The sequence below is a fragment of the Cryptotermes secundus genome, unplaced genomic scaffold (genome assembly GCF_002891405.2).
Source record: "Cryptotermes secundus unplaced genomic scaffold, Csec_1.0 scaffold836, whole genome shotgun sequence".
NCBI lineage: Eukaryota > Metazoa > Arthropoda > Insecta > Blattodea > Kalotermitidae > Cryptotermes > Cryptotermes secundus.
This window is the reverse complement of record NW_019729223.1, coordinates 842,086-856,325: the sequence shown is the minus strand read 5'-3', so window position 1 is coordinate 856,325 and position 14,240 is coordinate 842,086. Positions and strand designations below refer to the sequence as shown.

The 14,240-nt window shown below is 43.0% G+C and overlaps 1 protein-coding gene across 2 annotated transcripts in view; it reads left to right on the top strand.

Annotated features, from left to right (window-relative positions):
- The window catches only part of LOC111865547, a 175,465-nt gene that overhangs the window by 136,196 nt on the left and 25,029 nt on the right, over positions 1 to 14,240 (top strand). For both annotated transcript variants that reach the window (XM_023853676.2, XM_023853677.2), the window contains exon 3: positions 865 to 1,008. In XM_023853676.2, coding sequence (XP_023709444.1) covers positions 865 to 1,008 — 144 coding nt within the window. The remainder of the gene's footprint in view (positions 1 to 864; positions 1,009 to 14,240) is intronic.

Genomic DNA, 14,240 nt, shown 5'->3' with positions numbered 1-14,240 from the left:
GACTGAAAAGTTAAAATGTGACTTAAAATATATGGTATGAGTGTGTGGACTGGATTCAAGTGACCCTAGTTATGGAGACAGAGGGCTATTGTGAACACGGTAATGAACCTTCGGGTTTTATAGAACTTCATAAAGAAGGAAGAAATATGCTTGCTCTGTTTGCTGCTTATTTCTTGCTACTTGCTTACTTTGCTTACTCTTGGACCCTGAAGATGGAAGCAGTACATTCCTGAAAAATGTCGGCAAACATCTGCAAGTCTACACGGCATCACATCTCAGTACTCTTCATAGCCACAGTCGTACAGTACAGTTCTGATCATACCTGTATGCAGCAAGTGGATATTAATATTAACGTTGTCAGTGAACAGTATTAACTAATCACTTTATAGAGCCTAGTGGTTCTTGTAAAGCCACCAGTTCCGCAGTTACCCAAGAATTTTGCAACATTTTATTGAACCTGAATGTTCATTAACGTGTTCACAAGAGCTCTCCACTGGTCCCTATCTTGAACCAGATGAATTCAGTTCATACCACCCATACTATTTTTCTAAGATCCGTCATAATATTATCCTTCAACCTACCTCTAGGTCTTCATAGTGGTTTCTTTCCTTCAGACTTTCTCATGAAGATCCTATAAGCATTTTTCTTCTCCCCTGTGCGTGATACGTGCCCCCCTCCTCGACTCGATCATTCTAGTTATATTTATCGAAGAGTGCAAGTTATGAAACTCCTCATCGTGCAGTTTGCTCCATCTTCCTACTGTATCGTCCCACTTCGGTGCGAACGTCCTCCTCAGCACCGAGTTCTCAAACATCCTGTATAGCGAACGGTATCAGTAAGCACTTCCTAACTGGCCTGTTGCAGGACCCGTGGTGAGCGCGCTGACCAACAAGTTCGGATGTCGTACTGTTTGTATAGCAGGAAGCATCATCGGATGTGCCGCCTTCATTCTCAGCACCTTCTCGCCCAACGTCAACGTTCTCATGCTCACTTACGGCGTCATGGGCGGTAAGTACCGAACTGTAAAACTTCACATTTATCATTTGTGAGTGGACAACTGCGGACGATTCGTGAAAAGGTATCAGAGCGTGAAATTATCATTGTCATTACGCAATTTCAGGTAACCATAGCAACGAGTTGTCTATCGTTAACATGTTACATGAGCATAATTTTTGAAGTAGGTCACGAACGAGCCAACAGTCTTTTGTTTCAATATATTGTATTTACTCTTATGAATACTGATAATATTTTGATCTGGATATATTAGCCGAGATAGCTAAGTCTGTATAACGACGGGCTACATGTCGGATGGCCGAGAAACAGGTTCGATTCGAGGCAACGGCAAGAGGTTTTTCTCTCCTCCACAGAGTCTGATTTGTCTCTGGGGCTCACCCAGCCACCTATCTAATGGGTACCGGGGGTGATGTGGCAGAGACCTGAAGCTAACCACTAAACTCCATCTAGTGGCGAGGTTAAGATTAGTGAACCTGCAACTCCACACCCCCCATACATCCGCATATGTTCGTATTTCATTAATTAAGCACAAGGAAAATTCTCCCTTTTACGTTATACAGGGTGTCCGAGGTGTTTGGTGCCATACTTCAGGAGCGTACTGAGGGTTCCCTACAGAAAAACTTTAAAATGGGAACCCATGTCCGCAAACGTAAAACAGCGGCGCTAGGGCGGCATTTAATATCATTTTGTTTAAACTTGGCGCCTCAATGTCGAAGAGCATGCACAGGCATATTACCCCCTCCAAACTCTCAAGACTCACCTGCTAGAGTAGATGTTGGAATTGGCGCCCTCCATTTCCAATGCATGCGTTACATCGGCTAAAGAAACTTTGGCGCACCCTTTCAAATATTCCAGGTGTCTCACGGATCACGTCACATGCAGCAAGTATTCTGGCCAACAGCTCGAATTCATTATCCACAGGCGTGTCGTAGATCAGGCTTTTCACATGGCCCCAGATGAAATAGTCCAGAGGTGTCAAGTCTGGGGATCGGGGTGGCCAAGGCACTGGGCCTCCTCTTCCTATCCAACGACCATGAAAAGCAGAATCCAGGTAGTCTCGTGATACAATGCTGAAGTGTGCCGGCGCTCCGTCACGCTGTATTCACATTTGCCTCCGCACAATCAGTGGCACTTCTTATAGTAAAGTCGGGAGGATACGTTCCAGGAACACATTGTAAAAGGGCCCATTGAGTCGCGGTGGTAGGAGGAAAGGCCCAATCAAGTGATCGCCAATGATGCCCGCTCAGACATTGACAGAAAATTGCGCCTGGTGGGAACCAACTACAGAAACGTTGGGGTTTTTGTCAGCCTAAACGTGGCTGTTTCGACAGTTGAACCAGCCATCCCTTGTAAACTGCGCTTCGTCTGTGAAGAACACGTGATTCAGGAAGTTGGGCTGATGTAAACACTGGTTCAGTATCCACTGACAAATTTGAACTCATGGTACGAAGTCAGCTGGACCTACGTCGTGTACTCGCGTTGGATGATACGGATAAAGTTGTTGGTCATGCAGTATCCTCCAAACATTTGATTTTGATGTCCCCACAATCTTGGCAATGGCACGAGTGCTGGTGGATGGCTGCTCCTCTGTGCAATGCAGTTCGACATTGAGGCACCAAGTTTAAAGGAAATGATTTTAAATATCGCCCTAGCGCTGCTATTTTACGTTTGCGGTCATGGGTTCCAATTTCAAAGTTATTCTATAGGGAACTCTCAGTACGCTCCTGAAGTATGGCACCAAACCCCTTGGACACCCTGTATGACGTGTACTATACTGTAAAATGTAGACGAGTTATGATTTACTATTTGAGAGTGTTATTGGTGGGATATAGACTTAAACCCCGGTCTCGTTACATTATTCGGTAAGAAAAGCGGCCTCCGTAGTCTAGGGGTAACGTTCCCACCTCATGACTCAAGGTACGCGGGTTCAAACCCGGCGGAGGTCGTGGAATTTTTAAGGGCAGAAAAAATCAGGGAACAAGTCCTCCGGGAGGGACTTTAAGCCGTGTGTCTCGTGTCGTAGATTTACGGCACGTAAAAGAACCTCATGTCTCTAGGAGACCTCTGAGCTAAATTACAGGCCCTTTCCCGCTCAAGTAGTCTCCAATGCCTCTGGTGGATGGGGGAAGCATCAAGGTGCCGGGGGCCGACCTCGTTGGCTCTACGTGGGCTGATGGTACGCACCGTTACCGGTAGGGTATGGCGACAGTAGAAATTAAAAGGGGGACGCACAATGGACCAATAACTGGTCTAAGTGCATGGGGAAACCCACCCCCTCTCATAAAAAAAACGCGTAAGACTGGAAGGGAGTACGGGAGAAAGCAAGGGAAGGTAATAGTACGAAAGCGTATACAGCGTGTACCAAAATGATTGGAACGGTTTCAAGCGGCCATAATGGCTTTGTAAATGCACGTAGAAATATGTTTCTCACATGGAACAAATCAAGAGGTATTCAAGTTTCGAACGCATGCTCAGTTCTACTTTCCCCTTCTCTCGGTCCGTGACGTTACAAAGAGAAAATGGCCACTCTGGAGCAGAAAGCGTTTTGTGGGCTGCAGTTTGCGAAGCACGAATCAGTTGTTTCTCTCCAGCGGGCCTTCCGGCGAAAATTTCACAGTGATCCCGCATCTGCCAACAGCATTAGGCGTTGGTATTAGCAGTTTAAGACAACGAGGTGCCTTTGTAAAGGGAAGAGAGCAGGACTGCCTCGTGTGTCAGAAGAAGTTGTGGAACGAGTGAGACGGTCCGAAGAAATCTGTGCTCCATGCGAGTCGTGAGTTGGAGATGTCGACCATGACTGCATGGAGGGTGTCGCGAAAGAGGCTCGAAATGAGGCCCTATCGTCTTCACTTGGTGCAGTTTATTCAAGCATTTGGTACACGGCGTATGACAACTGATGAGACTTGAAGTGAATTCTCAATGGTTGTTGCACTAGTGAATCAGTATTATCATGTAATGATCGGATAATAACACGATCAGATGATAATTTGCATTAATATTTAAAAAAGGCATATTTACACTTTTCAACGTATCAGAGGAATATAGCATGAAAACAGACAGTGGGAAAGTAAAGGTTCAGGCATGCTGAAATACACTGAATGACTAACCAATTGAACAGGTCAATATGTTTAAGTATGTTGGATGTAGGCCTAAGTCCATCTTAAGGGCCAATTGAATTTGAACCTTGGAGTCGGAACATTCTGGTAAGACAAAATCCTGTGAACGATAATACCGACGACTCATTACACTGCTCTCGTGTTGTACATTACGTATTTTTGTTATAAACGATATATCGTTACTTGGCTGTACTCTCGTTTCCACTCACTTAGTTGGATTTATGAGTAGGGTCATAAATAAAAAAAAAGTTAAAGCTATCCCTGTGACAGACCGGGAAGGCCCATAGGGTTGTGAGACGTTGAGGCTCCCACATTATCTAGACAATCGGCTCATAGATGGCGGTAAGGTTGTCAGCCTCTAAATTTTAATATATTTCAGAGACCTAGACATGGCTTGGATGATAATATTGAAACAGAACTTCAAAAGATGGATAATCAATTGGATTCAACTGTTATAGTCTATTTGAAGTTTCCACGCAGTGAATATTCATATCGTGGTATTCTTGGTTATGACTCCACTTCACGAGCCCTCCACGCGGGGACTTACTGAAAAAAAAATCGGGTCTCGCTTTTGTATATGCCGCTGACCCTTGCCAGCGCAGTCTTTCTCAGGTCCTAGTCCCTTGGGACTCGCGACCTTATTTTACTGTCTCAGATTTGAAACTTCCCTTTTCGTCGCCTCCTACGACTCGCATGGTCACGGTGGAGGTATTCGACCCCGCCTCCACACGGGTTTTACTAAAAACTCCAGTTCTTTATCCTCGTATAATCTCGGCACGGACCACATGGAAAACACCTCTTCCTACGATTCCTCCGTTTTATGGTTATTCGTTAACGCGGAAAAGGGTTTACCATGCCGTTACCTAACAACGGATATCTTTTCTGGGTCTGCTCTTTTGTGAGACTGTTATACTTCCTGTGTTAAAATCCGTTGCCAGAAAACGGCTAGTGAGGACTGTAATAGACTGAGGACACTAGTCTGTGTGTGTCAGTTATCTGTAAAGTGTAGTCACGAGTGGTGAGTGTATAAGTGGTCAATATATCGAGTCACCGCCGGTCACGGTAGCCGAGTGGTCTAAGGCATGAACTGTCTTCGCTCGCTTGGAAACCGGGATCGTTGGTTCGAATCCCACTCAGGGCATGGATGTTTAGCTTGTGTGTGTGCGTTTTTCTGTGTTGGTATACAGGTAGAGGCCTTGCGACGAGCTGATCACCCGCCCAAGGAGTCCTACCGAATGTGTAAGATCTAGAAAAACCGAAGTGAACGGAGAAGTTCATGGAGGTAGGCCTAGGCCCACTGGGGCTGTAGTGCCAAGGAAAAAAAAAATATCGAGTCAGCAATCCAAACCCCGTCTGTAGTTACACTATACTCGTACTACGTAATTATATTAATATACAAATGAACTTCAGCTTCTCCTCACAGTGTCAATATTGATACACAAGCACTTGTTTAAAGACTTCACTTGTAACCTCAATATAAATTTCGAAGTAGCTTTTATGAGCATTTGTAGTTTATGACAAGCACATTTATATTCTTGTTGGTTCCAAACGTATTTCGTTTACTATGCGTGAACAGTGTCACCCAACTGGTCTGCCACGGCATATTGATGTGTATGCATAGCATTGTCGGCAGCTTGGAGTAGAAGGAGAAACAAGGGCTTGCGTTCAAATATACAGTCAAATTTATCTGGGTCGCAAACTAATATATATTCAGAAATTATTTAGAATAAATTGTACTTCAGGCTTTTATGCATTAATATATATATATATATATCGTAATAGAATGACGATTTGATTTGCAGGGTCAATTTTGAAGGTGTAACATCTTGCTTTTTGTGGCTGGTGTTCTACTTTGTCACTTTTTACAAGTTGCACTTTCAAGACTGGAAGAGCCAGGATAGCGACTAGCTACGGGCTGGACCGAGTGGTCGGAGTTCGAGATCCAGTTGGGTCAAGAATTTTCTCTTCTCCACATCGTCCAAACCGGCCCTGGGGTCCACCTAACATATCTACTGGGTACTGGGGGTTCTTTCCTCGCGGGTAAAGCGGTCGAGGCATGAAGCTGACCACTCACCTCCAACTATTGCTGATGTCAAGAAAATGTGGATCTATACATCCACTCTTCCATATGCCTTCATTGCATAGTGCTTAATTAGTTAAACACAGGGACAACTGTACCTTTTTACCTTCAAGAATGACCCTGCAAAGCACATCGTTAACCTATGCAACAGAATGCTGAAATGTAATATTATTAATAGTAATAATATAAACTAAAGCAATGACGAAATTTAAACTATTTCGATCAAATTTAAGAAAAAAAAACTTTACGTATCTCTAAATAAACCATTTTAGAAATTAAAGTCCGTTGAATGAAAAATACTCGTACTTGAATGACATGTTTACATGTCAATCTCTTTGCATTGTAACATAGCTGCTTATGCCTTGTTATGTAAGAGCATGACTAATTTCAGGCTTCTCTCATGTTTAATATCTCCTATAAATGGTAAGTAATTTATGTGAACTGTGATAAATACTGTGTTCACACGCCCTTGTTTATGTCGAATACCTCTTACCTGCATCCCAAATGCGAGCGCTTCAATATGTTGTCCTCAGCTTACAGCATGCACACCGTTCCCAGCTATGTGGCCATGAGCAAGGAATTCAGAGCCATGGCTGGTATCATATGCAGGTTTAGGTAAACAAGATCTTCCCCGTAAGAGTGAAGCAGTGTTATTTGTGAAGAAAGCAGTCTTCTGGGATTTGTCATATGTGGTGTTAACCGACGTTTCGGAGGAACGTATCGCCTCCATCTTCAGGGTAGAAAGAAAAATATAAGAAATCCGCAAGCGAAGAAACCGTGAGAACCGGTAAAAGCAGATCGTGGGTTCGAATCCCACACAAGGAATGGATGTTTGTTATGTGTATGTGTAGGCTGCGTCATAGCTCAAGCGGTTAGTCGCTGGCTTCCCACCGCGGCGGACCGGGTTCGAGCCCGGGTCTGGTCAAGTGGTGTTGGGGCAGGCTTTATTATTATTATTAGAGGGGGTGGGTTTCCCCATGCACTTAGACCAGTTATTGGTCCATTGTGCGTCCCCCTTTAATTTCTACTGTCGCCATACCCTGCCGGTACTGGTGCGTGCTATCAGCCCCGTTCAGCCAACAAGGTCGGCCGTCAGTATTTCCTGATATTTCCCCCATCTACCAGAGGCATTGGAAACTACTTGGGCGGGAAATTGTTGCCTAATTTTGCTCAGAGGTCTTCTAGAGACATGAGGATCTTTACGTGCCTTGAATCTACGACACGGGACCCACGGTTTAAAGTCCCTCCCGGAGGACTTGTTCCCTGAATTTTTCCGCCCTTAAAAATTCCACGACCTCCGCCGGGTTTGAACCCGCGTACCTTGAGTCATGAGGTGGGAACGTTACCCCTAGACAACGGAGGCCGCTTTGGGGCAGGCTTTTTCCGAGTACTTCAGTTTCCCCTGCCAATATTCATTCCACCAAATTCTCCATCATCATAATCACTCGGGGCAGTTACAATTGGCAATTCAAATACCGACGTGCCGATTGGACCCAGCTGGACTCTACCCCCCACTATGCGAATTAAAAAAAATTATGTGTGTGTATTCCATGTTTGTATTATCCTGTGTTTAGGAAGAGGCCTTACGAGGAACTGATCACTTGTCCTAGGAGTCCTATTGTCTGTAAAATGATCAAAATAAAAAAAAAACTTGACACCGTAAGGTATAAGAGGAACGGTTTAAGTAAGTAAGTAATTTCGATGAATTTCAGGCTTGAAAAGGTTGAGACAGAAGCATCTATTGCATGTTGGTGTGTATGACATCAGCGGTATTAATGCTTACTGGACTGGATCGTACTTAATGTGGAGACAGACATAATGCTTGGACATAACAGACATTTGTATTCTGAGCAGGAGGTTGTATCCGTGAAGAATCTGAGATGAATGGAGTGGTTAATGGTACAGCTCTTGCTTATTACATACCAGAGAGAAAGTTATTCCACCAAGCATTTGCGAAACTAATTTACTGGTGTTTATGCAACACTACATGCCCGTCAAAGTACCTTGCTGGCTAATATTATTGGGTCTGAGGTAAATCGTCTTGCTGAGATTTCGAGAGGTCAAAAACTTAAAGGAGCCCCATCTATAGGATCATAATACGAGTTCCTTTACATCGATACTGTTTAATAATAAATATTAATGCGCTTAGTGACCAGACACGGGGTTTGGATTGGTAATTGGATTTATTGAACACAATTCGTAACTACAGGCAACTATAACAGTTTCACGCCTCTACATACTCTTAAAATTCACTTCATTAGGCGTTGCTAGATGACGGTTCCCAATAACTGAGATTACTGCTCTAGTGCTTACGCCATTGCCGACTGGCTATTACTCATGGCCGCGAAAGTTAAAGTCAAAGGTACTTTACGGATGGCGGTTTACCGCCAGTCAGCTCGTCTTGGCCCTTGAGACCCACGATCAGAGATTTTTTCAACCGAACTCTTGCGGTAATTGTCCTTATATAACATCCTCTGATGAGAAGATGGGTTTGTCTCCTATGAATACGCTTGACCTTTCGTCAAGTGTATATTTCGCGCTTATCACGTATTATTGAAAATTCTTCCTCTGTCCAACTGAACGCGTCTCGCTATGTAGCTTCGGCACAGAAAACACCGCTCCCAGCAGTTCTTCTGTTGCATGCGTATCCTCTGCCGCGGGCACGTGTTTATCGGACGTTGCCTTACAACGGCGTCTGTTCTGGTGCCATAGTTCCGCTCTTTCAGGTGCCATAGTTCCGCTCTTTCAGCCGCCATGTCACAATATATTCAGAGTGTTATAAAATACCTAACTACATTGAGGTGAGCACTTGATAATATGGTAATTCTTAAGTTACCAGAGAAATTCCCATTTTGTGGTACCCAAAGGTTCATAACCGTCTTTACAAGAGGCCGCCACTATTCCTTATCTTGAGCCAGATGCATTCCGCACCCTCCCATCCTATTTCTTTACGATATGTTTTAATATTATCCTCCTATCTACTCCTAGATCTTCCTAGTGATCCCTTTCCTTCAGATTTTCCTCCCAGAAATTCTTATGCACTTCTCTTCGATACGTGCTGTGCCATGCCTGTTTATCCTCCATCACATGACCATTTTAATAATATTCTGGGAGAAGTACAAACTATGAAGCGAGCATTATGTAATACGATACTGACCTTAAACAGAATATCTCAGTTTTAACCCTGAAAGGGTGAAGAATTGGGACCTCTGTTACTTGGCCTCAAGGTGAAGTATTTGACCCACTGGGCCTCCTCTGTGAAGAAGTGACATATTTAGGTTGTAATAGGGTCCAATTGGACTTGGAGATTTAACGTTGAACTTCATAGTAACTAAATGGCGCTGTCAAGCACCATCTGTGAGACAAGATTGGAAATAAACTTGTGCGCTGTGATCTTGAACAGAGCAACACAATGTAATCAGTGTCCGGAGAGTGGACATCCCGTCGCTGTAATTTTTACGCCATAGAATGTCTTTACATAATCTGTAAGGGATTAAACAAGAGATGACTTACAGGACTTTTGTTTTTTTTTTCGCCTCGGCACTACAGCCCCAGTGGGCCTAGGCCTACCTCCATGAACTTCTCCGTTCACTTCGGTTTTTCTAGATCTTACACATTCGGTAGGACCCCTTGGGCGGGTGATCAGCTCGTCGCAAGGCCTCTACCTGTAGACAAACACAGAAAAACGCACACACACACAAACTAAACATCCATGCCCTGAGAGGGATTCGAACCCACGATCCCGGTTCCCAAGCGAGCGAAGACAGTACATGCCTTAGACCGCTCGGCTACCGTGACCGGCACGGGACTTTTGTAGCACACAGAATTTTACACTAACAGCAAATGATGTAAAGAACTCACCAATACTCATTAACTACATTGAAGATAATGGAGGTCAATGCGTGATGGTTCGTAGTTATGACTTCATGACGTCATGGGTTTGAAACCCGTTAAGGAATTTTTATTTTCAGAAGCGCGTTGAAGAAATCCTTTTAATAATCTGAACGCGCAGTTGTATAGGTCAGCATTTGTTTATTTCTTCATGTATTCTTGAGTTCAAGATTTACTGTCGCCTGGCAACTGACACCATGCAGCCTGGTATATAGGTATCAACGTTTCGGAGGATCTTGCTGCCTCCATCTTAAATGTAGAAGCCCCTGATGATGGAGGCAACACATTCTCTCGAACCGCTGGTAACTATACACAAAACTACACCGTGTCAGATGCCAGAAGGCTGGAACCCTTATTTAACGTCTTTAAAACCTCAGTTTCACATATAAAAAATAAAGTTATCCCTGCACTTAACTAATTAAGCACTGCGCCATGAATACATGTGGGAGAGTGGATGTATAGAGCCACATTTTCTTGGCCTCGGCACTAGTTGGAAGTGAATGGCCAGCTTCACGCCCCGTCCGCTTTATCCCCGGGGAAAGAGCCCCCGGTACCCATTGAGTACGAGGCTGTGTGGGCTCCAGAATCAGTCTGGACGATGTGGAGAGGAGAAAAATCTTACTATTACCAGGACTCGAACTCCGACCCTCTTAGTCATCCAGCCCGTAACCAGTCGCTGTATCGACTGAGCTATCCCGGCTCGTCGGTCTCACATACGCCGAAGTTGTTTATTGAAGACATTTCGATCCCGTAGATTTTTGTGTGTCTGATGGAACTGGGAAACAGCCATGAAGTGTAAGGATTCTGAAGATGGTGAGGCATGTTCCAAGGCACTGTCACGGAATTCTTCAGGAGAGACAGTGGGAAGGAAGTCCACGGATAGCGGCCACAATTGCAATCAAAAGTGTTGCTAAATTGCTCGCGTGTTGGTCAGGTTGCTATTTGTTTCTTCTCGCATATTCAGGCCTATTTTATAAGGAAATGCGAGCTGATGCTGTCGTTATATGCTCGGGTTCTAGCATGTCTTCCCTAATAACTGTCGAACCAGTTAACTGATTTTCACGAAACTCGGTATGAAAATGAGATTTGAGGCGATAACGGTCTGAAATATGGTGATGTCAGTTATGGAACCGTGTAGTCTGGTAGATAGACTCCAACCGTTGGTAGTCCTCTATCAGATTGCCTTGTGTCATAATAGAGTCTGCAGCCACCTGCTCAAGCTTCTACCCTGAAGATGGAAGCGATACGTTCCTCCGAAACGTCCGTTGACACAAGATCTACACGGTGGTGTCACATAGTGTTCATAGTCACCGCCGTGACAACTTCAGCTCTTATGTTCAAATGACGCAGTCTGCCAATTTGTAAAGCAGCAGAAGGCGTGACAGAACACGTGTTCCTTACGTGACCAGAGAAATTGCCAGCTTCCTTTGCCATTGTGACGAATAAGCCCTGGGGATGCACGAATAACCTCGTGCAATTATTGGCCTGTGTAATTAACGTCAGAATTATCAGACTGTATACTTGTATATTATGCCCTTTATCTTCCCTCTTTCTCTCAGATTTACATGTCAGAAATTGGGGTTGAGGCCTCACCCAATATAGTGTGTTTGAAAAATTATATAACTATATTATATTTCAGCATCCTGTTACACTCACACAATATATATGGACAAATACCGTCTTAAGTGCAACAATTTTATTGTAGTTTTTACTTCTTTTTCCTCCTCCACACTACATGTTTCGGCCCTAAATGGCCATCATCAGGTGTGTATCACTCACGTAACTGTTACACTGCTTGTTAAAAATGTAAAAATCCCAGTCTTTCTAATTGTATAAAATCTTTGTTAATCTANAAAAATTTTAATTTGAAAAAGAAAGAGAACAAAGATCTTATAGACATTTTAACTTGAATTAAGTTTTAAAAAGTGCTAATTTAAAAATCAAATCGACGCGTGTAGATTAACAAAGATTTTATACAATTAGAAAGACTGGGATTTTTACATTTTTAACAAGCAGTGTAACAGTTACGTGAGTGATACACACCTGATGATGGCCATTTAGGGCCGAAACATGTAGTGTGGAGGAGGAAAAAGAAGTAAAAACTACAATAAAATTGTTGCACTTAAGACGGTATTTGTCCATATATATTATATAACTATTCGATAAAATTACCGAAGTGAACGGAGTTCATGGAGGTAGGCCTAGGCCCACTGGGGCTGTAGTGCCAAGGAAAAAAAAATCGATAAAATTACGAAAACATGCCCATATTTACCTTCGTTTTTAAATTACAGCAGGAGAAGAAACGAGTATAACATACTCTTATCAATTTACACCAAATTTCGTATCTTGTCCTGTCAGATATATCCCCCTCCCCTTTTTTTTATTGGCGCTACTGCCCTCATTTGGGCCTACCTCCATGAAACTCTCCGTTTCACTTCGGTAGATATATCCCCTTACTATATGTAAAAATGAGCAGTTTGGTGTAGCGGCAGTGGCCTAGATGTGTACCTTAGAGGTACTCGGTTTGACTCCCCTGACTCTTTTAACAGGCTTTCCATAGTTCCTTCGGTCTGTCCTGACGAATTTCGAAGTAGTGCCCTTAAACGCGCTACATCGTCTCTTACGAAGCTCTTAGCAACTCACAGTTCATTATCATTGTGTAACGAGTGCATTTGAAACAGCGTCATAAAATAACATAAGAATCGGACTATCTGAAATTAATTTTCAGAAACATGAATAGTTACAAATAAATTATATTCGTGTAATTTGTAGTGTAGAGTTCCAGTATCAGATTTTGACGAAGGAGATTTAAATGGCCAGCGAAACAGACTTCGGTGCTATGATTTTTAAATTTTGCGCGAACATTATTAACGTTTTCGTGATATTCGCTTGTGCTTTGGAAGATCAAACAGTTAGGAGTATTTTGAAAATGTTCACATTCATTTATCTTCTGAAATTTCCAAATTTCTTAGAAGTTCGGAAAGTTTTCTTTTTCGATTTTACGAAGTATTTCAACCTCTCAAGTTAGGAAGCTCTTCAGACTTGTATATTATTGATCTAGTTCACAAAAATGGCGATAAAACTGACTGTAGTAATTATCGTGGGCTATCACTGCTATGAACTTCCTACAAAATTCTATCCAATATCAGTCTCCCAAGATTAAGTCCATATATAGATGAAATTATTGTGGGTCATCAATGTGGGTTTCGACATAACAGATCAATTGCTGATCATATGTTTTGCATTCATCAGATACTGGAGAAAACATGGGAGTGCAATGAGACAGTACATCAACTATTCGTAGACTTCAAGAAATCCTATGGTTCAGTTAAGAGGGAAGTACTGTAATTACGCATGTATTCAACGTATAAGGTTTTATGTGTTTCTCTATATTCATGCTGACGTTCGACATTTAACTTTGTTCGTTTGGGTACATTATTACAATTATCTTCATCTGACCGTTTCCATTTCTTGTACACCTCATATATGCAGCCCGACTATTACCAGCGGACATCTTAAGTGCGTGACGCCATACCCTTACAGCTTGCCTATAGCATTGCGTCATACACTAAAGAGTGGAACTGAATTAGCCGTATATCTTGCATTTATTACCGTATTTTAATCGTATTTATAAAGCTCCAGCAATAACCGAATAGATAACATCGTTTCCATGTTTTTTTTTTCATTTCCTCTATTGTTCCGTGTTGATTCGTTGACGTGGTAACGTGTTAAATTGCCGTTGCCTAGAAATGTACCAATAATTACAAATTGTTACAAATTTCGTTACTTACGTTACAAGTTCTATTACTTACGTAATAAATTCTGATACCAACGGTTTCATTCCATTTGTGCCCTCTTAAATTGCTGTTTTCAACGTTAGAAGAGGTAAAGTTGTCCCTGTGCATAACTAATTAAGTACTACGCCATGACGACGTATGGGGGAGTAGAGGTATAGAGCCACATTTTCTTGACATCGGCACAAGCTGGAGGTGGTCAGCTTCACGCCACTGCCACTTTACCCCCGGGGAAAGGGCCCCCGTACCCATTGGATAGGAGGCTGGGTGGTTTCCAAAACCGGTCTGGACGACAAGAAAATTCTTGACCCTACCGAGTCTCGAACTCCAACCGCTCTGTCGTCC